This window comes from Pyrus communis, chromosome 2 (genome assembly GCF_963583255.1).
Source record: "Pyrus communis chromosome 2, drPyrComm1.1, whole genome shotgun sequence".
NCBI classification, from domain to species: Eukaryota; Viridiplantae; Streptophyta; class Magnoliopsida; order Rosales; family Rosaceae; genus Pyrus; species Pyrus communis.
Genome location: NC_084804.1, coordinates 4,480,633 through 4,502,852, shown reverse-complemented (window position 1 = coordinate 4,502,852; position 22,220 = coordinate 4,480,633). Strand labels below are relative to the sequence as shown.

The 22,220-nt window shown below is 33.7% G+C and overlaps 2 protein-coding genes and 1 pseudogene across 2 annotated transcripts; all 3 read left to right on the top strand.

The window, feature by feature from the left end:
- Positions 1 to 219: 219 nt before the first annotated feature.
- On the top strand, positions 220 to 2,899 carry LOC137724420 (codeine O-demethylase-like). The gene is made up of 4 exons (XM_068463161.1): positions 220 to 495; positions 865 to 1,109; positions 1,330 to 1,657; positions 2,654 to 2,899. Exons 1-4 carry the CDS (start codon positions 220 to 222, stop codon positions 2,897 to 2,899), a joined length of 1,095 nt encoding a protein of 364 aa, XP_068319262.1.
- Positions 2,900 to 3,596: 697 nt separating this feature from the next.
- Positions 3,597 to 7,118, top strand: LOC137723586 (protopine O-dealkylase-like; annotated as a pseudogene).
- A 10,860-nt stretch (positions 7,119 to 17,978) lies between these two features.
- Positions 17,979 to 21,294, top strand: LOC137724441 (codeine O-demethylase-like). Its single transcript, XM_068463185.1, has 4 exons — positions 17,979 to 18,254; positions 18,599 to 18,843; positions 19,061 to 19,388; positions 21,049 to 21,294. The coding sequence occupies exons 1-4, from the start codon at positions 17,979 to 17,981 to the stop codon at positions 21,292 to 21,294; spliced, it is 1,095 nt and encodes a 364-aa protein (XP_068319286.1).
- Positions 21,295 to 22,220: the final 926 nt, after the last annotated feature.

The following is a 22,220-nucleotide window of genomic DNA, read 5'->3' as shown; positions in this document are numbered from 1 at the left end:
CTTCAAATAGAAGCATTCGCCGAGAAACACCCAATGATTTGGACCAAGTAAAGGGAATAACACTTTAATTACACTACTATGCCCTAGTTTTTTAATAATTTGATATCAAGAGTTTTTCTCTCTCAATATTTGCAGTTTTTGCCCATTCGTTTTAGCCTATATAAACACCCATAACTTTGTGGTGTATATAGACTTGAGCTCATTAATAAGAAATAAGAAATGGCATCACTATCGCAGCTCCCAGCAGGCTCTGAAAGCTCTAATTCGCTATTCAGCGTCATAGAGACCGCCAAAGAGCCCTTAACTTCAGTCCCACAATGTTACGTTCGTTTGGAACAAGAACCAACTCCATCTGAACTCTCTGATGATAATAAGGGCACCTTCCGTTCTATCCCTACCATCGACATGACGAAATTAGTTAAGGGAGAAACCTCAGACTTTGCAAATCAACTGGAGAAACTGCACTCAGCTTGCAAAGACTGGGGCATTTTTCAGGTCTAAAATTGATCTTTCAAATTTCTTGGACTTAAATACTTTTTCTTAACATAGACACTAGCTAGTACTCCACTTAAATATTATATATCTCCTCATCAAGACAAGCTATAGTAGATTTACATGAATTTAATATCCGATGAACTAATAAATTGTAATTAAGATTTCATAGTTAAGCATAGCTAGTTAGATATATTGTCTTGTTTTATAGGGCTTTAATTTTTTTTCTTTCTATTTCTAATTTCTAGATTAATTTTTGTTATTGTGTAAACGAATTTTAATTTATTATTATATATATATGTCTACATAATTTATCAAACTAAAGTTGGAGAAAACTCATAACCTTGATGTCCTTTTTTTTTGTTCTTGAAGTTGGTGAACCATGGAGTTAACCCTATGCTGTTAGAGAATCTGGAACATGAGATTGAAGTATTCTTTAAGCTTCCCTTGGAAGAGAAAATGAAATATGCAATGAGGTCAGGTGATTTTGAAGGCTATGGAAACATAGGCAACACCAAAGACCAAAAGCTTGACTGGGGTGATAGGTTATTTATGATAACCAACCCTATTCATCGAAGAAAGCCGTACCTCTTCGCAGAGCTCCCTTCATCCATCAGGTCCTCTCTCTGATAAATCTCAAGCGCCTATTTGATAACCATTTCAGTTTTTTTTTTTTTTGAAAACAAAATGAAACAAAAGCTGAAAACTTAAATGCAAAATGATTATGAAATGGCCCCCTAAACTTGTATACAATTGTTCTCTTACGCATTCAAACACGCATGCACCCCGTTTTTCAAAATTTTTATTAAATTGACATGTTTTCTTGGTATATACTAGGAATACCTTGGAGTCATACTTTATGGAATTGGACAAACTTGCCATGAGACTTCTTGGGTTTATGGTTAAAGCTCTGAAGACAGAGATGAGAGAGATAGAGGAGTTGTTCGATAAAGACGGGATGCAATCAGTGAGGATGACATACTATCCTCCATGTCCACAACCAGAGCTGGTTATAGGGATCTCACCTCACTCAGATATATCTGGGATCACCATCCTCAACCAGCTTAATGGAGTTGACGGTCTCCAAATTAAAAAAGACGGGGCTTGGATGCCCGTCAACTTCCAAAAAGATGCCTTTGTGGTGAATGTGGGGGACATCTTTGAGGTTTGTCCTGTATATACTTCTTTCCTCGCACTTCTTTTCTAGGTAAGTTTAGAACCGAAAATTTGAGTTTTACTCCCAAGCTTTGGAGTAGGTCTAAGGTTAGCAAACGTCGGATTTCGAATCTCTATATATGAGTTTGTGGGAAAATTTGAAACGAAATTGTTCAGTACTATACAAGCACTAGGTGCGGACAATAATTAACTGTTGCATTTGATTTTAATGATCTAACTGAATGAAGAAAGATTGTTACACTAAATTCAGCGTTAAAATATGTAACGTTAAATATATAAGTAATAAACAACATTGGTGAAATTGAGGCATAAATTAGATAAGCTGCAGCAAAACACGTGAGTGCGGGCAGACAGAAAATTTGAGATTTGTAACTCCACACACTCGCGTTAGCAACAGGTAATACTACTTAAATAAAACGGTGCGTACTTGCTTTATCAATATTATTGGATTGGGCTGTAGAATGAACAAACTAGGCTGTGGAAAATTGGTTAATGTTAAGAAGAAGGAACCAACAACGCAGCGGAAAATTGGTTAGTGTTAAGAAAAAAATTATAGAGATCATGCTTTTAGATCATATTTTGTGAATCACATGATGTGACGGTTGATGATTGGATTCCTTCTTCCACATCATGTGATCTACAAAATATAATTTAAGAGATGATATTTCTAGTATCACTCCAGTGTTAATATGTTGAGACTGTTGAGTTCGATCATTTAACAATAAAATAAAAACTTGAATCTATCATATTAGGACAATACTTGGCTTCACGACTTAAGTCCATGTTCTTTCAATGACAATGAGTAATCGTTTCACATTGTCACTGGAGAAGGAATGACTTCTTATATGTAAAAAGTCAAATCGTTGTACCCATGCTATTGATTCATTTACGTTATTATACGTGTATTCATATGGTAATACTATACCTTAGATCATGGCATATATGGGGACACCAATATTAAGGAAAATTTATATTACATTTGCAGATGCTGAGCAACGGAGTTTACAAAAGCATTGAACACAGGGTAATGGTGAATTCGGAGAAAGAAAGGGTGTCGGTTGCGATGTTCTTCAACCCTAAATTTGAGGCTGAGATTGGGCCACTCAGAAGCTTGATAACCCCAGAAAACCCACCACTGTTCCAAAGGGTTGGGATGGAAAAGTACATCAACGATTTCGTCTCCCGCCGTAGGCTTGATGGAAAATCGTACTTGGAGCAAATGAAAATCTAAAATGCTTGATTAATGACTGATCGATCACTTATTAATCGATGAGCCATTAATCAAGATATATAGTACTATATGGTGTGACAATAATTAAAGTTGTGCATATATATATATATATGCATAAGCTTTTCCAAATATGTGGATTCTGCAAAACTGGGAATGAATCATACTGCTATAAAATAAGGCGTTCTTTGTACAGCAAGAAAGCCAGCTTCTATTTGGTATATTGTGTATCCTATATAGTAAAAGTGAGGAAGGAAATAAAATGTGTGGTTGTTCTAATAAAGAGATGATTATTGTGTTACATATCGTTTTATATCTTATAAAAATCCCTGATTAAGTTTTATTTATACACAGTTATGTCTTACAAAACGAAATAATTCTTGAAGAAGTAAAGTTTTTGAATTCCAACTTGACACGAGTCACGTTTTTGATTGAGTTAGGATGAGTTTGGTACGATTTCATAAGATTGTTGTTAGTTTGTTATTCTCACTTGCATAATTTCCCAACCACCTGTAAATAAAAATATTAATGTCAATTCATGCTGTTGAGAGTATCCCCTTTTGTGATAAAATAGTTAAGTGTGACAATACTAGTATGGTTAGGAATGGGTCAATGACCCATCTCTCTGAATATCTGACATATACAATGAATTCTAAAAACATGAGTAAAAGTAAATAGAAATACTAGCACCATATCAAACATGAAGAAATTTCAAACCCAGGTGTCCAGAAAACACTCATCAAGACAAGCTATAGTAGATTTACATGAATTTAATATCCGATGAACTAATAAATTGAATTAAGATTTCATAGTTAAGCATAGCTAGTTTTATAGGACTTTAATTTTTTTTTTCTTTCTATTTCTAATTTCTAGATTAATTTTTGTTATTGTGTAAACGAATTTTAATTTATTATATATAATTTATCAAACTAAAGTTGGAGAAAACTCATAACCTTGATGTTGTCCTTTTATTTTGTTCTTCAAGTTGGTGAACCATGGAGTTAACCCTATGCTGTTAGAGAATCTGGAACATGAGATTGAAGTATTCTTTAAGCTTCCCTTGGAAGAGAAAATGAAATATGCAATAAGGTCAGGTGATGTTGAAGGCTATGGAAACATAGTCAAGACCAAAGACCAAAAGCTTGACTGGGGTGATAGGTTCTATATGATAACCAACCCTATTCACCGAAGAAGGCCGTACCTCTTTGCAGAGCTCCCTTCATCCATCAGGTCCTCTCTCTGATAAATCTTAAGCGCCCATTTGATAACCATTTCAATTTTTTATTTTTGAAAACAAAATGAAACAAAAGCTGAAAACTTAAATGCAAAATGATTATGAAATGGCCCCTAAACTTGTATACAATTGTTATCTTACGCATTCAAACACCCATGCACCCCGTTTTTTAAATTTTTTATTAAATTGACATGTTTTCTTGGCATATACTAGGAATACCTTGGAGTCATACTTTATGGAATTGGACCAACTTGCCATGAGACTTCTTGGGTTTATGGTGAAAGCTCTGAAGACAGAGATGAGAGAGATAGAGGAGTTGTTTGATACAGACGGGATGCAATCAGTGAGGATGACATTCTATCCTCCATGTCCACAACCAGAGCTGGTTATAGGGATCTCACCTCACTCAGATACATCTGGGATCACCATCCTCAACCAGCTTAATGGAGTTGACGGTCTCCAAATTAAAAAAGACGGGGCTTGGATGCCCGTCAACTTCCAAAAAGATGCCTGTGTGGTGAATGTGGGGGACATCTTTGAGGTTTGACCTGTATATACTTCTTTCCTCGCACTTCTTTTCTAGGTTATATATTCGACCATAAAGTAGAAGAAAAAAGAAGACTACTAAGACCATTTCTAAGGCCTTCTCCAACTCTAGGCTAAAACTCAAATTTCACCCCAACCACACACACCCTTAAAAAAAAAAAAAAAAAAAAAAAAAAAAAAAAAAAAAAAAAGAAAAAACCTCAACCCAACGCAACCCAAGCTTAAAATGTGGCCTAAAACCAAAAACTCAAATAAAGGCCAAATTTAACCCAGGATTAGTGAGGCTAACCCACCATTAAGATCTAATTTGATGAAATTCAATGGTAAAATAAAATTTTAACTGTCCAAATTTAAATCTAACGGTTAAAATAATTATAAAAAAAAAATTCTTTCATTTGTTTCATATTTTTTTTCATAGTGTTTAACGAGTTTCATGATGTCAGTTAGTGATTTTTTAGTATTTGTCAGAATCTAAACATTTTTAGGTTAAAATGTTCATAAAATTAAATTAGGATAGTCTACATAATTTTATTTTTTAAAAAAGTTACTTTAAGAAAAAAATTAGTCTAAATTCATTCTTTAATAATTTGGGACTAAAATTTTAGTCAAGAAGGGTTGGAGCAGAAAAGCTCTTTCTGGGCTAAAAATGTTAGGTTTTAAGCTAAGGGTTGGAGATGGTCTAAGGCTTGGGTTAAAATCTAAAATTTTTAGCCCAGAAAATTTAGGTTTTAATCTAGAAGCAACTTTTTTTGCTCCAACCCTTTTGGGTTAAAATTTTAGCCCCAAATTATTAAAGAATGAATTTAGGCTAAGTTTTTTTTTTCTTCTTAAAGTAACTTTTTTTAAAAGAAAAAATTATGTAGGCTATCCTAATTTATTTATGAACATTTTAACCTAAAAATATTTATATTCCGACAAGTATTGAAAAATCACTAACCAACATCATGAAACTTGTGAAATACTATGAAAAAATATGAAACACATAAAAGTTTTTTTTTTTTTAATTACCTTAGCTATTGGATTTAAATTTGGACCATTAGATTTTTATTTTTTTTTAACCGTTGAATTTCATCAAATTAGATCTTAACCGTTTGATTCAATGAATTTATAAGTATAAAACTAAAAAAAATATACATATATGGTGGGTCAGCCCTACTAACCCTTGGTAGAATCCTGGGCTAAATTTGGCCTAGAAATGAGTTTTGAGTTTTAATTCATATTTGCTGCAAGGGTTGGGGCAAGTTGAGATAAGTTTAGAATTTAAAATTTGAGTTTTATTCCAAAGGTTGGAGTAGGTCTAAGGTTAGCAAACGTCGGATTTCGAATCTCTACACATGAGTGTGGGAATATTTGAAATGAAATTGTTTAGTACTATACAAGCACTAGGTGCAGACAATAATTAACTGTTGTATTTGATTTTAATGATTTAACTGAATGAAGAAAGATTGTCGCATTAAATTCAGCGGTAAAATATGTAACGTTAAATATATAAGTAATAAACAACATTAGTGAAATTGAGGCATAAATTAGATAAGCCGCAGCAAAAGACGAAAATTTGAGATTTGCATGATGCATGAGTACTCCACACACTCACGTTAGCAACAGGTAATGCTACTTAAATGAAACGGTGCGTACTTGCTTTATCAATATTATTGGATTGGGCTGTAGAGTGAACAAACCAGGCTGTAGAAAATTGGTTAATGTTAAGAAGAATGAACCAACAACGCAGCGGAAAATTGGTTAGTGTCAAGAAAAATGTTATAGAGATCATGTTTTTCGATCATATTTTGTGGATCACATGATGTGACGGTTGATGGTTGAATTCCTTCTTCCACATCATGTGATCTACAAAATATAATTTAAGAGATGATATTTCTAATATCACTCCAGTGTTAATGGATTGAGACTTTTGAGTTCGATCATTTAACAATAAAATAAAAACTTGAATCTATCATATTAGGACAATACTTGGCTTCACGACTTAAGTCCATGTTCTTTCAATGACAACGAGTAATCGTTTCACATCGTCACTGAAAAAGGAAAGACTTCTTATATGTAAAGAGTCAAATCGTTCGTTGTACCGGCGCTATTAATTCATTTATTTTATTATATGTGTATTCATATGGTAATACTATACCTTAGATCATGGCATATATGGGGACACCAATATTAAGGAAAATTTATATTACATTTGCATATGCTGAGCAACGGAGTTTACAAACGCATTGAACACAGGGCAATGGTGAATTCAGAGAAAGAAAGGGTGTCGGTTGCGATGTTCTTCAACCCTAAATTTGAGGCAGAGATTGGGCCACTCAGAAGCTTGATAACCCTAGAAAACCCACCACTGTTCCAAAGGTTGGGATGGAAAAGTACGTCAACGAGTTCTTCTCCCGCCGCAGGCTTGACGGAAAATCGTACTTGGAGCAAATGAAAATCTAAAATGCTTGATTAATGACTGATCGATCATTTATTTGATCGATAAGCCATTAATCAAGATATATAGTACTATATGGTGTGACAATAATTAAAGTTGTGCATATATATATATATATGCATATGCTTTTCCAAATATGTGGATTCCGGAAACTGGGAATGAATCATACTGCTATGAAATAAGGCGTTCTTTGTACAGCAAGAAAGCCAGCTTCATTTGGTATGTTGTGTATCCTATATAGTAAAAGTGAGAACGGAAATAAAATGTGTGGTTGTTCTAATAAAGAGCTGATTATTGTGTTATATATCGTTTTATATCTTATAAAAATCCCTGATTAAGTTTTCTTTATACACAGTTATGTCTTACACAGTTATTAAGAGTGTGTGAGGCTTTTAACATTTGTTGTTACCCTCCATTTGTTGAAGCTCTTGTGGTGAAGCTTTTGTAGGTGAAACTTTGTAGGTGAAGCTTTGTTGGGCACCATGAATTGATTTTGCTTCAAACTATCTTGATCAAGAGTGTGTGAAGCTTTTGAGAGTTGTAGTTACCCTCCATTTGTTGAAGTTGTTAAATTTCCCAAATTTTTTTTTTTTTTGGGAAAATTAGAAATTTGAAAATGTGGGAGAGACAACATATACAAATTTTGCTTCCACATTGTTGAGCAAGAGATTGTGATGCAAGCCACACCTTGTAGTAGTCAAAGGTTTGGATGAACCATATAAATTAAATTTGCTTCGAACAGTCTTGATCAAGAGTGTTGAAGCTTTCTACGAGCTGTAGTGTTTGCATTGTTACAGAGAAGAAATGTCTGAAGCAAATGTAAGAAGGCTGAAGAGCTTGATCTCCGTATACCATACACTGAAGCCGTTGTTGGCTTGCAATAAGACTTTGTTGGTGACTATAACTCTTGTTAGGCATAAGTGCTCCCCTAGTTGAGTTGTAAAGCTTGAGAGTTTTTGATTATTTAGGAATGCTAGGAGTTCACATGTACAAGTTGTACCAATCGTCTTCTGGTTGGTGGAATGAATGGTGAGTTGCTTTCATCACTTGGTTAGTGGTACGAATGTGAGTTCCTTTATCACCTTTCATCACATTTCATCACCTGGTTAGTGGCACGAAGATGAGTTTGTTCTTCACCTGGTTGGTGGTATGAGTGGCAAGTTATTAAATGATGTTAGAGTACGGGTTATACATTTCATCACCTGGTTGATGGCACGAAGATGAGTTCTTTCTTCACTTGGTTGGTGGCATGAGTGGCAAGTTGCCAAATGATGTTAGAGTACGGGTTGTACATTTCATCACCTGGTTGGTGGCACGAAGATGAGTTCCTTCTTCACTTGGTTGGTGGCATGAGTGGCAAGTTGCCAAATGATATTAGAGTACGGGTTGTACATTTCATCACCTAGTTGGTGGCATAAAGGAGAGTACGAGTTGTACACTTCATCACCTGTTTGGTGGCATGAAAATAAGTTCCTTCTTCACCTGGTTGGTGGCATGACTGGCAAGTTGCCAAATGATATTAGAATACAGGTTCTACATTTTATCACCTGGTTGGTGGCATGAAGGATAGTACAGGTTGTACATTTTATCACGTTGTTGGTGGCATGAAGATGAGTTATTTCTTCACATTTCATCACTTGGTTGGTGAGAATAAGGGCGAGGTGTCAAGGCAATTGTAGCAAGTGTCGAATGACACAAAGTATGTTGAACCCTTTTGAAGCGCAGTTGGCTTATGTATGGATGTGTTGGAATGTATGATGTTTATGTATGAATGTGTTGGAATGCATAATGTTTATGTTAATTGACATGAGTAATGCTTATGAATGTTTTCCTATGCATGAAGGGATCCATGCGTTCGATATATGAACCATGTTGGTTGTAATACTTAGTATCACATACTTTGTGTCAAAGTACGCATGTTGAAGTTCTATGTTGAAGTATAGGGGTAGGTCAGCGTAGACCAAGTGTTCTGGTGTTAGGATTGCAAAAGACTCGGAAGAAGTTGTCAGCGTAGGCCACATTATAATTATAAACCAAGTTCTTTAACTACATTTATATACTATTAGGAATATTATTGGCACTATAAAAATCTCATTTTATACTATTTATTAGTGTAATTTTTTCAATTACAGAAAGTTTAGAGTGCAAATGAAATTTTGGAAAGACAAAATGAGATTTTTGAAGTGCATATTGTTGTAGGCATAATTTACTGAACAATTATGGAGGCCATAGAGAGAGGGAGAAAGTGCGGCATAGAGAGAGAGAAGAGAATGTGTAATTGTGAGGTATGTTCTATTCCATCCCATTGTGCCTTTATTTATAGTAGTAGGGAAGGTTAATTTCTTACCTTTTTAGGATTACAACTCTTAATAGGTTTCAACTCCTAATAGGAATATAAGAGATATTCCAAGATATACTAGGATTTACACCATCACATTCCTAATCTAATAGGATTGCAACACTCCCCTTTGAGTGTGTAAATACTAAAGTAAAAGGCACATCAGGTCTTCAGCGATGAAGTAAGTACAATTGATGAAGTTGTTGGCACAATGAGCGAATGCGAGTCTCAAAACAACGGAAGAATGTATAAAAAGGTAAAACTCACAAAACCTTACTATGGTAAAACCTAAGGTGAGGGAAAACCCCATAGTCTAATGAGAAAAGTGAGAAGTTGCATTAAGTCAAACTTATAAATCTTTTGGACGCAAGTAAAAGAGCTCACAAAGGTATGATAAGCCCAGGATAGTTGCCTCGTTAAAACTTAGTTAAGTAGCAAAAACCCAGTAGGAAAAATGCTCTTTATCGTAAGGAAAAATAGTACATTAAGATCAAGTGAGTATACTTCTGGATACTCCCCCTGAGTTTAACATAACTTCCAAATGAGAACTACAAGCATTGCATATGATAGTTAAGCATACCAATTCTTCGAACAAGTTTCTAGAAGGTTGACTTCGGCAATGATATTGTGTAGAGGTCGGCAAGGTTATCTAGGATTGGCTTGCATGACTTCAATCTTCTGATGATTTGTTGATGTAGATGTAGATACAATATGTCTTGGTGTTGACTTTGTTGATGTATCATGGCTTGGTCGGGTTGATACATGCGGCATAGTCTTCATGGATCATCGTCAGAACTCAACGATGGATGAAAACACAGCAAGTACTTCGAATATGCTCAACAAGAACTCCTAACCATGTCTCACTTGTGGCGTAGTGAAGTGAGGTGAGTCTTGGAACGATTCGAAGATTTTTCAACTAACCATTTGGAGATTTTGCCTTATATGGGTTTGATAGGCAAGCATCATTCCGAGGATCAGGGGGGTTGGATCCCCTCGAGATGCGTTGGGATTTAATTTGCCCAAATTCGTAGTACCTTCAATGTACATCTTTAATACCAATTCAATAGTTGCGTGTAGGCGTGGTGCTGTATCTTTACCGAGATCAACAGTGAAAGAGATGTCTTGTCTAAATACAATAAGCTAAGTACAACAAAGTGCAAAGTTGAACTTAGATATGGAATTTCGAATTCCATAACCTCTTCGAGGGTCTCATTTGCATATAACGTATGGGATCATGGGTATACTCAAAGGTGACACCTTCAGGATGTAGTTCGACTGGTAGACTAAAATACCGTCATAACAATGCTTTAACTTCAAGTCAAGGCATAAACGAGTTTTCCCAAGATCCTTCATCTCAAATTTCATCTTCACGTGCGAGGCAATTTTCTCAAGCTCTTCCAGAGTTTTTGTGAGATTCGTGTCAACGACATAAACTGTAACTCTAGCAATTCAGAATAAAACTTCATATTTTAACACGCAAAGGCATAATTTATCCCTGATTGATCAAATAATCACTTAGACGGGATACCACATCCGTCAGATTGTAAGTGAACGCCTCAAATAAGTTAAGAGGGTGTTCCGTGGTTTTGGAACTATTTAAACCAGTCCATGTAATTCTTCAGGAACTTACACTTAAATGTCCGTATTAATATCCCCATGAAGAAAACACTAACCACATTTCATAATGTCACTATCAATCACATGACGTTTTGAGAGAAACCTTGCGTCGTAAGGCATGCATCATATCGCACTATTTCATTCATCTCATAACATTTCCTTTCCCACTTGTAACATAATAGGGTTACCTTGGGTAGTGTAGGAACGACAAGTCCAAAACACACTTTGGTAAGGAATTTGACCTGGATTGTAATTTTAGTTGTCCAATCAGTTTTACGTTGTCACTTAATCAACGGAACACGATTCGATATTGTTGCTTTTCATTTATGTCGGTAGCTACCATATAAGTGAAAACATCATCGATGGTAATATCATTTCAATTCCATTTAGCTTATCCAAACTAGTATACTGGACCAAGAACTTCAAGTCTCGGGAGTAATCCGGATTAATCTCATGAGATGGAAATGATTTGAGACAGCAATCAAGTATAGATTCATTGTTGTGTCATGTCTTCTTCTTCTAGAGAAATGAATCTTATGAACCAAGTGATCTATCATGCTCCAGGCCAAGACGAACTGATTGGTTATCCACTGGTGTACTGGACCGTCCAACAAGGGCGGCACACTCTCCAAAGGATGTTGACTCGACGTCCGTTAAGTACGTTTATCCTCGCAGGCATGATTGTAGCTGGTATATGTTCTCATCACTTCAGCTAGATCAGAGGAATGCGTCTGGGGCAACATTCTGAAAGGTAGAATTCATCGCACTTGCATATCACACTGGTGTGATACGGGAATTGAGATGAAACATAGTGGGCAACGTCCATGCAAATTTGCACCGTTCTCCAGGAACGTTGACGTTCTTATCTCCTCCTGATGGTTGGAATACTATCTCATTGAAGTGACAACCCGCAAATGAGTGGTAAAGAAATTGCGTGCAATGGCTTGAAGAGAGCTAGTGTGAAGAAGAATCATAATCGACAAAGATTCACATCCTTGGGCCATGAGGATCATGGCGGCCCAGCAAAGAATTGCTTGCTGCTGTCCTGAAAAAGAAAGGCTCAGGCCAGGCTGCACGGGGCAGCCCATGCAAGTAAGCAAGCTGCAATTGCAGCAGGGAAGTGGGCCAAGGGGAAGCCTAACGATGCTGGCATATTGGGATGAGATGCGGGCATAGATCCCAGCATGAAAGACTCAGGCAATGTCCAATACAAGTGCAGCAAGCCCAAACAGAGGCTGCTGATGTAGGACTGAAGTCGTCCGTGTCACTGGCTCAAGCTGCAGGCTTGGCGCGGCTGGGAGCAGCGCTCAATCGCAATTTTCCCCAAAATAATTTTCTTTCTTTTTTTTTTTTTAATTTTTTTTTATTGAATTTTAGGGTTTGAAAAAACCCAAAAGTGCTTATATTTTCTTTCAATTCTTTGACTCACAAATTCCCCGTAGCGATTTATAATTGTGTATTGCATGAACAAGTATATATATTGACAAAAGATATGAACATATATATGATATATATATATATATATATATATATTGGAAGAAAAATATAAATGTAGAGGGTTCATGCATCATGGGGAATGTTTTCATGCTTCAAGGTCGTTTCAAATATCTTCTTTTATTTTAAGCGTACCTGATTGGCAGAAGACAACAAAAGCCTTTGAATTTGTAGAAGATCTATCTCGGAAAGCTGAAATTGCATCTCCAATGCATTGTATCACGTTTAACATAGAAAAATTAAATTGAATCAATAACATGTAGACAATTTAATAAATAATTAATCATAATAAAAATAATAATTAAAATGTAATACTTTCCTGATGGAAAAATAAACTCTCTTTAGCGCAACATCAAGAGCGTGCTAAAAAAGTATTGTAGGCATAATTTACTGAACAATTTGGAGGCCATAAAGAGAGGGAAAGAGTGCGGCATACAGAAAGAATAGAGATGTGTAATTGTGAGATGTGTTCTATTCCACCTCATTGTGTCTTTATTTATAGTAGTAGTGAAAGTTAATTTATTACCCTTTTAAGATTACAACTCTTAATAGGTAATCAACTCTTAATATATAAGAGATATTTCAATATATACTAAGATTTACACAAGCACATTTCTAATCTAATAAAACTGTAACACATATAACAATTTCCTATTATTAATATCCAATATAAAACCATGTGGGACCCCATCATGTGTGCCTCGACAAGATTTTTTTTTTTTTTTTAATTGTACTATTATATTCTTGAGCCATTCAACCAAGAGATTTTTCAAAGTATTTGAACATGAGATAGTATATCAAATGTCATTATACGAGTGGTGAGATAATGCTAAAAATTTCACAACTTAAAAAATAAAAACTTTGTCCCCTTACATAATAACACGTATTATATCATTCGTATTTCAGAGACAATAAAAATATTTTTCCATTCAACCATGTCTTTTATCTTCAAGAGATGTAAATGAGTTGTGACTTTCAGCCATTCAACATTATCTGTCCCTTCAGATAGCTCAAAAGTTTAAAATTCTTCTAATTGAAAAATTAACTAGTCTTATTCAAAAGTTAAGCCATCCCAACTTGTGGTCGTCAATTAGTTCACAACCAACACGTGTTAAAAATAACAGAAATTCTAGACAGACTCTTTGGAAATAGAACTAGCTATAAATTTTCCATCATTTTATATTTTTGATATAATTTTAGTGTTAATATTATTAAATATTATGTCAAAAAAAAAAAAAAAATGATTGAGTGTTTCACTTTGAGAGAGTCCAACTTTAAAAGAGTCTACTTAGCATTTCTCTAAAAATAAAAACAAATTTACATCTTAATGAAGATCACAAATTAAAACTAGTTAATGAGCAAAGGTCACGAGTTAAAGACTAGTTATGCTATAAATGCTAAGCAAATTTTTTTAAAAGTGAGATTTTTTTATGAACTTGCTGTCATCTTATTTTTGTGGCACAATTCTCGTACCAATATTATAAAATAATATGTCAAAAAATAAAATAACAAAGTCCATAAAAAATTTTACTTTGAGATGATCTATTTAGTATTTCTCCTAGTTATGATTGCTCGTCAACCTACTCGACTTAATGTCTCCATTATTATAATAAAAAAGTCATAAAAATAATAATTTTACTTCAAAACGCATACATTTTTGTCTTTATTTGTACTTGAACTTTTTCGTCTAATAATAAGTTCTTTATTTTAAACTAAGGTGTTTCTACCATTTAATATTATAATTTAATGATATTTATTTTCATAGGTATTAGGTTCGATTCTCACCATAAGAGAATTTGATCATATTATTATTAGTCTATTGTAAGGTTAAATACACCCTCTTTTTTTAATGTAAATAATATCATTAGTCCAAAAACATAAAACTAAAGTGGTCTTAGTACATGCAATCAACTATGCAAATTCTCTTGTGTAATGATAAGCAGTACATTCACTTTCCAATATCAAAAGCTTCAGCTTCGTACTTTTGATTACAACCTGGGTTGGAAGAATAAAAGCTCTTAATAAATTGAGCTAGCTCTAAATGGTTTGCTAATTCGCTATGTAGAAGCTCTATGTAACAAAGCAAGTGCAGAAAGAAAAATACAATAATTTTAAGTGATTTAAATTCAGTCCAATCATTGCTTATTTGATTGTCAGGATCAAGCTGTCAATTTTCCACTTGACATGGTTTAAGTTGTAAGGAATTACGGCAGGGACGAAAGGTTGAATAATTCTAAGTTCTGTTTTTCAGGCTCGAGATGCAAATGGATTGGTGGTTCTGCTACCACTACGTCTTCAGGCCTCTACAAAATTAGTCCTAGTTCTTGTTAAGGGACGCCAATTCTTGCTTTTGTATACATGGAATATTCATACAAAAAGTCTAGGAAGATGTGAACATTTAGATTAAGGTTACGGATTTTAATTGGGCAGACAATTAAGGTGCACTAAATTGTTGTTTATGATACACGATTTAGTATTTGTTAAACCACTACTAGTTCTATTCCGTAGTTGGTATTCGTAAATGTTTCTTTTTATGCATGTTAGTCCAAAGATCTCTTGCTAAACGCTCTCTAACTACGTTTAGCAGAACATAAATTTTTTCAAGTCATAAAACTGTTTTATAGACAAACGCAGGTTAGATGACCCTTTTAAATGCACTTTCAAGTAATTTTTCATCAAGGACATGAAATTTTAATAAAAAATTTACTACATTCTCAAGTTTATAACAAAAACAATTGTAACATACACTATGCTTATTAACTAAAGTGCTTTCCACGAATGCATGCCCTTTACGATAACCGGTCTAAGCGTAACATTCCCCATAATTAGTAACCACAGCCACATCATAATTATAAACCAAGTTCTTTAACTACATTAATATGCTATTAGAAATGTTATTAGCATTATAAAAATTTCACTTATTAGCACTATAAAAATGTCATTTTACAATCTTCACAAGTGTCTTTTTTCTTTTCAATTATAAAAAATTTAAAATGCAAATGAAATTTTAGGAACGCAGCATAAGATTTTTAAAATGCATAAAACAATTCCTTACTATTAATATCCAATCGAAAACCATGTGGGACCCCATCATGTGTGCTTGACAAGATTTTTCCTTTTTTAATTCTATTATTATATTCTAGAGCCATTCAACCAAGAGATTTTTCAAAGTATTTGAACACGGAGTAGTATATCTCATACGAGTGGTAAGATAATGTTAAGAAATGCACAACTTAAAAAATAAAAACTCCGTCCTCTTATATAATAACATGTAATGTATCATTCGTATACACGATGAAAATAATTTTCCATTCAATCATGTCATTGTCTTCAAGAGATGTGACTGCGTTGTGACTTTCAGCCATTCAACATCAGCTGTCTCTTCAGAAAGGTCAAAAAATTGAAAATTCTTCTAATTGAAAATTTGAGTAGTCTTATTCAAAAGTTGAGCCATTCCAATTTGTGGCCGTCAATTAGTTCACAACAAACATGTGTTAAAAATAAAAGAAATGCTAAAAAGACTTTTTGGAAGTAGAATTTTTTATAAATTTTTTGTTATTTTATATTTTGCCACAATTTTAATGTTAATATAATAAAATAATATGCTGAAAAAAAGATAAAGGAAAGTTCTACTAAAATGATAATTAAGCACGTTTCTTTTAGTACACAAAAGGTCAAGTCAGATTCCAGGTATCAATTTATACCCAAGAAAAATTGATAATTAAGCACGTTTTTTTTAGTACATGAAAGGTCGTCAGATTACAGGTATCAATTTATACCCAAAAAAAAAAAAAGGGGATAATTAAGCACTTTTTTTTTAGTACGTTCGACAAAAAAAAAAAGATGGAGGCAGATTGTTTACCCGTCTGTTTGGATATCATTCATATTCTCTTCTATTTTGTGCGGTTATGATTAAGTCATGTAAATATTTTATATTAATTTTATAAAGATAATAAGACAAAAAACAATATGAATATAAAATATTGACATAATTTAACCGTGATCACACAAATAGAAAATGATGGAAAGGGCATCCAAACAGGAGGGCAGACAATCTGGCTCCCGAAAAGATTTCAGCTATCAATTTATACCAAAAAAAAAAAATGATAATTAAGCACCTTTTTTTTAGTACATAAAAGGTCAAGTCAGATAATTAAGCATGTTTTTGTTCTATAAGGATTAAATAATTCATTCCGTAAGTAGCAGGCTGTTAAAATGACATCCATTGGGCACCTATTACGCAACCTTGCATTGTTTAAAAAGAGAACAAAATTGTGGGGTTGTTTACTATAGAAAATTAGATTGTCATCTCTTAATGAAAGTGTTATTTTTATTAAAATCTGATATTTGGTGAAATATTAATTTACCATAAAAAAATTGAGCATCTCCCTTTACGCAACAACAAAAAAAAACTTACATGACATAGGTATCAGAGTAGTATTATGTGTCAGTTAAACGATGATATGTAGAAAAAAAAATTACATTTATTATTACATCATGTGCAATGCTAAGGAGTTTGAACTTGTAGACCCAATTTTGTAAAATAAATGACATAAAAATTAATAATTGGATTATTTTTCAAATATTGATTAACGTATTTATTTTTTATTAGTAATAGTTTACAAATTTAGTTTATAGAGATGACAGTGTAATCGTGTGGGTTGAATTCTTATCGGGGACAAGGACATGCATTCACCTAATTATTATTATTATTATTTTATCGAAACATTATGCTAATTTAGTCAAGAGTCATCCATATAGTTAATGCATATAATAGGTTGTTTGAACATATTATAAATTAAATGGGCTCAAGCCTGCAACATGCATCTGGGAAGAGATTATCAATCACTGTTCAATCTATCAGCTGCCACCTTAAAGGATTGTAACAGATATGCAGGCAATATATATGGGATGTTTCTTTTCAGGTTAATTTTTATAGCTAACATAAAAGATGTGGACACCGATTCATCTCCATCTGACGATAAGTCATCGGTTCGATCTATTTACTCATCGAAAAATTAGCAAATGTATATATGTTTTCTGACCAACTGAGAGATAATAAATTTGAATTTGAGACTCCTCATATCACAAAATTAAGAGCTAGTTATTAGTTACTTTTCCAAAATGGTAAAATCTCCAAGGAAAAGTTACCTTCAGGTATCAGTAGTAAAATAACGACATGCATGAAAGGCGTAAATTAACGACGTCGTTCTTCGCCGAAAAACTCCCAATGATTTGGACCAAGTAAAGGGAACAACACTTTAATTACACAACTATGCCGTAGTTTTTTAATAATTTGATATCAAGAGTTTTTCTCTCTCAATATTTGCAGTTTTTGCCCATTCGTTTTAGCCTATATAAACACCCATAACTTTGTGCTGTGTATACACTTGAGCTCATTAATAAGAAATAAGAAATGGCATCACTATCGCAGCTCCCGGTAGGCTCTGAAAGCTCTAATTCGCTATTAAGCGTCATACAGACCGCCAAAGAGCCCTTAACTTCAGTCCCACAATGTTACGTTCGTTTGGAACAAGAACCAACTCCATCTGAACTCTCTGATGATAATAAGGGCACCTTCCGTTCTATCCCTACCATCGACATGACGAAATTAGTTAAGGGGGAAACCTCAGACTTTGCAAATCAACTGGAGAAACTGCACTCAGCTTGCAAAGACTGGGGCATTTTTCAGGTCTAATATTGATCTTTCAAATTTCTTGGACTTAAATACTTTTTCTTAATATAGACACTAGCTAGTACTCCACTTAAATATTATATATCTCCTCATCAAGACAAGTTATAGTAGATTTACATGAATTTAATATCCGATGAACTAATAAATTGGAATTAAGATTTCATAGTTAAGCATAGCTAGTTTTATAGGGCTTTAATTTTTTTTCTTTCTATTTCTAATTTCTAGATTAATTTTTGTTATTGTGTAAACGAATTTTAATTTATTATATATATGTCTACATAATTTATCAAATAAAGTTGGAGAAAACTCATAACCTTGATGTTGTCTTTTTTTTCTTGAAGTTGGTGAACCATGGAGTTAACCCGATGCTGTTAGAGAATCTGGAACATGAGATTGAAGTATTCTTTAAGCTTCCCTTGGAAGAGAAAATGAAATATGCAATAAGGTCAGGTGATGTTGAAGGCTATGGAAACATAGCCAATACCAAAGACCAAAAGATTGACTGGGGTGATAGGTTATTTATGATAACCAACCCTATTCATCGAAGAAAGCCGTACCTCTTCGCAGAGCTCCCTTCATCCATCAGGTACTCTCTTTGATCAATCTTAAGCGCCCAATTTGATAACCATTTCAGTTTTTTATTTTCGAAAACAAAATGAAACAAAAGCTCAAAACTTAAATGAAAATGATTATGAAATGGCCCCTAAACTTGTATACAATTGTTCTCTTACGCATTCAAACACGCATGCACCCCGTTTTTCAAAATTTTTATTAAATTGACATGTTTTCTTGGTATATACTAGGAATACCTTGGAGTCATACTTTGTGGAATTGGACCAACTTGCCATGAGACTTCTTGGGTTTATGGTGAAAGCTCTGAAGACAGAGATGAGAGAGATAGAGGAGTTGTTCGATAAAGACGGGATGCAATCAGTGAGGATGACATACTATCCTCCATGTCCACAACCAGAGCTGGTTATAGGGATCTCACCTCACTCAGATGTATCTGGGATCACCATCCTCAACCAGCTTAATGGAGTTGGCGGTCTCCAAATTAAAAAGGACGGGGCTTGGATGCCTGTCAACATCCAAAAAGATGCCTTTGTGGTGAATGTCGGGGACATCTTTGAGGTTTGTCCTGTATATACTTCTTTCTTCGCACTTCTTTTCTAGGCTATATATTCGACCACAAAGTAGAAATAAAAAAAAAAAGATAATAAACGAAAGAGAAAAAGACTACTAAGACAATCTTTAACCCTTGAGTTAAAATCTAAAATTTTTAGTCCATAAAATTTAGGTTTTAATCCATAAAAAATTTATGTTTTAATCTAGAAATAACTTTTTTGCTCCAATCCTTCTGAGTTAAAATTTTAGCCCCAAATTATTAAATAATGAATTTAGGCTAAGTTTTTTTTTAACTTTTTTAAAAGAAAAAAAAAATTATGTAGACTATCCTAATTTAATTTTATGAACATTTTAACCTAAAAATATTTGTATTCTGATAAATATTAACAAATCACTAACTGACACCATGAAACTCGTGAAACACTATGAAAAAATATGAAACACATAAAAGATTTTTTTTTAAATTACTTTAGCTGTTGGATTTAAATTTGGACCTTTAGATTTTTTTTATTTACTGTTGGATTTCATCAAATTAGATCTTAACCATTGGATTTAATGAATTTATAAGTATAAAAAAAAAAGTACATATATGGTGGGTCAGCCCCACTAATTCTGGGTGGAATATCCTAGGCTAAATTTGGCCTAGAAATGAGTTTTGAGTTTTAACTCATATTTGCTCAAGGGTTGGAGCAAGTTGAGGTAAGTTTAGAACCTAAAATTTAAGTTTTACTCCCAAGCTTTGGAGTAGATCTAAGGTTAGCAAACGTCGGATTTCGAATCTCTATATATGAGTGTGTGGGAATATTTGATACGAAATTGTTTAGTACTATATAAGCACTAGGTGTGGACAATTATTAACTGTTGCATTTGATTTTAATGATCTAACTGAATGAAGAAAGATTGTTACACTAAATTTAGCGGTAAAATATGTAACATTAAATATATAAGTAATAAACAACATTGGTGAAATTGAGGCATAAATTAGATAAGCTGCAGCAAAAGACGTGAGCGCGGGCAGAAAGAAAATTTGAGATTTGCATGATGCATGAGTACTCCACACACTCACGTTAGCAACAGGCAATACTCCTTAAATGAAACGGTGCGTACTTGCTTTATCAATATTATTGGATTGGGCTGTAGAATGAACACACCAGGCTGTGGAAAATTGGTTAATGTTAAGAAGAATGAACGAACAACGCAGCGGAAAATTAGTGTAGTGTTAGGAAAAATATTATGGAGATCATGTTTTTAGATCATATTTTGTGGATCACATAATGTGACGGTTGATAGTTGGATTCCTTCTTCCACATCATGTAATCTACAAAATATAATTTAAGAGATGATATTTCTGGTATCACTTCAGTATTAATGAGTTGAGACTGTTGAGTTCGATCATTTAACAATAAAATAAAAACTTGAATCTATCATATTAGGACAATACTTGGCTTCACGACTTAAGTCCATGTTCTTTCAATGACAATGAGTAATCGTTTCACATCGTCACTAGAGAAGGAATGACTTCTTATATGTAAAAAGTCAAATCGTTGTACCCGTGCTATTAATTCATTTATGTTATTATATGTGTATTCATATGGTAATACTATACCTTAGATCATGGCATATATGGGGACACCAATATTAAGGAAAATTTATGTTACATTTGCAGATGCTGAGCAACGGAGTTTACAAAAGCATTGAACACAGGGTAATGGTGAATTCAGAGAAAGAAAGGGTGTCGGTAGCGATGTTCTTCAACCCTAAATTTGAGGCAGAGATTGGGCCACTCAGAAGCTTGATAACCCCAGAAAACCCACCACTGTTCCAAAGGGTTGGGTTGGAAAAGTACATCAAAAATTTCATCTCCCGCCGTAGGCTTGATGGAAAATCGTACTTGGAGCAAATGAAAATCTAAAATGCTTGATTAATGACTGATCGATCACTTCTTTAATCGATGAGCCATTAATCAAGCTATATAGTACTATATGGTGTGACAATAATTAAAGTTGTGCATATACATATGCATATACTTTTCCAAATATGTGGATTCTGGAAACTGGGAATGAATCATACTCCTATGAAATAAGGCGTTCTATGTACAGCAAGAAAGCCAGCTTCTATTTGGTATGTTGTGTATCCTATATAGTAAAAGTGAGAAAAGAAATAAAATGTGTGGTTGTTCTAATAAAGTGATGATTATTGTGTTATATATCGTTTTATATCTTATAAAAATCCCTGATTTAAGTTTTATTTATACACAGTTATGTCTTACAAAACGAAATAATTCTTGAAGAAGTAAAGTTTTTGAATTCCAACTTGACATGAGTCACGTTTTCGATCAAGTTAGGATGAGTTTGGTACGATTTCATAAGAGTGTTGTTAGTTTGTTATTCTCACCTGCATAATTTCCCACCCACCTGTAAATAAAAATATTAATGTCAATTCATGCTATTGAGAGTATCCCCTTTTGTGATAAAATAGTTAAGTGTGACAATATTAATATGGTTAGGAATGGACCAGTGACCCATTTCTTTGAATATATGATACATACAATGAATTCTAAAAATGTAAGTAAAAATAAATAGAAATACTAGCACCATATCAAACATGAAGAAATTTCAAACCCAGGTGTCCTGAAAACACTAATTGAACACATTGCCAAGATAGGATATAGTTCACGCACACATTGAATTAAAGTCAATTAACATGATGTTGGATATTGCACAAAAATACAATCAAGAAACTGAATATTGCAAGTTTGCAACGACGTCGAATATTCATCTCTGGTTTTCCCAGGAGTTGTGAATTTGTTTTTTCAGCTCCTTTATTCCTCTGTTTCTT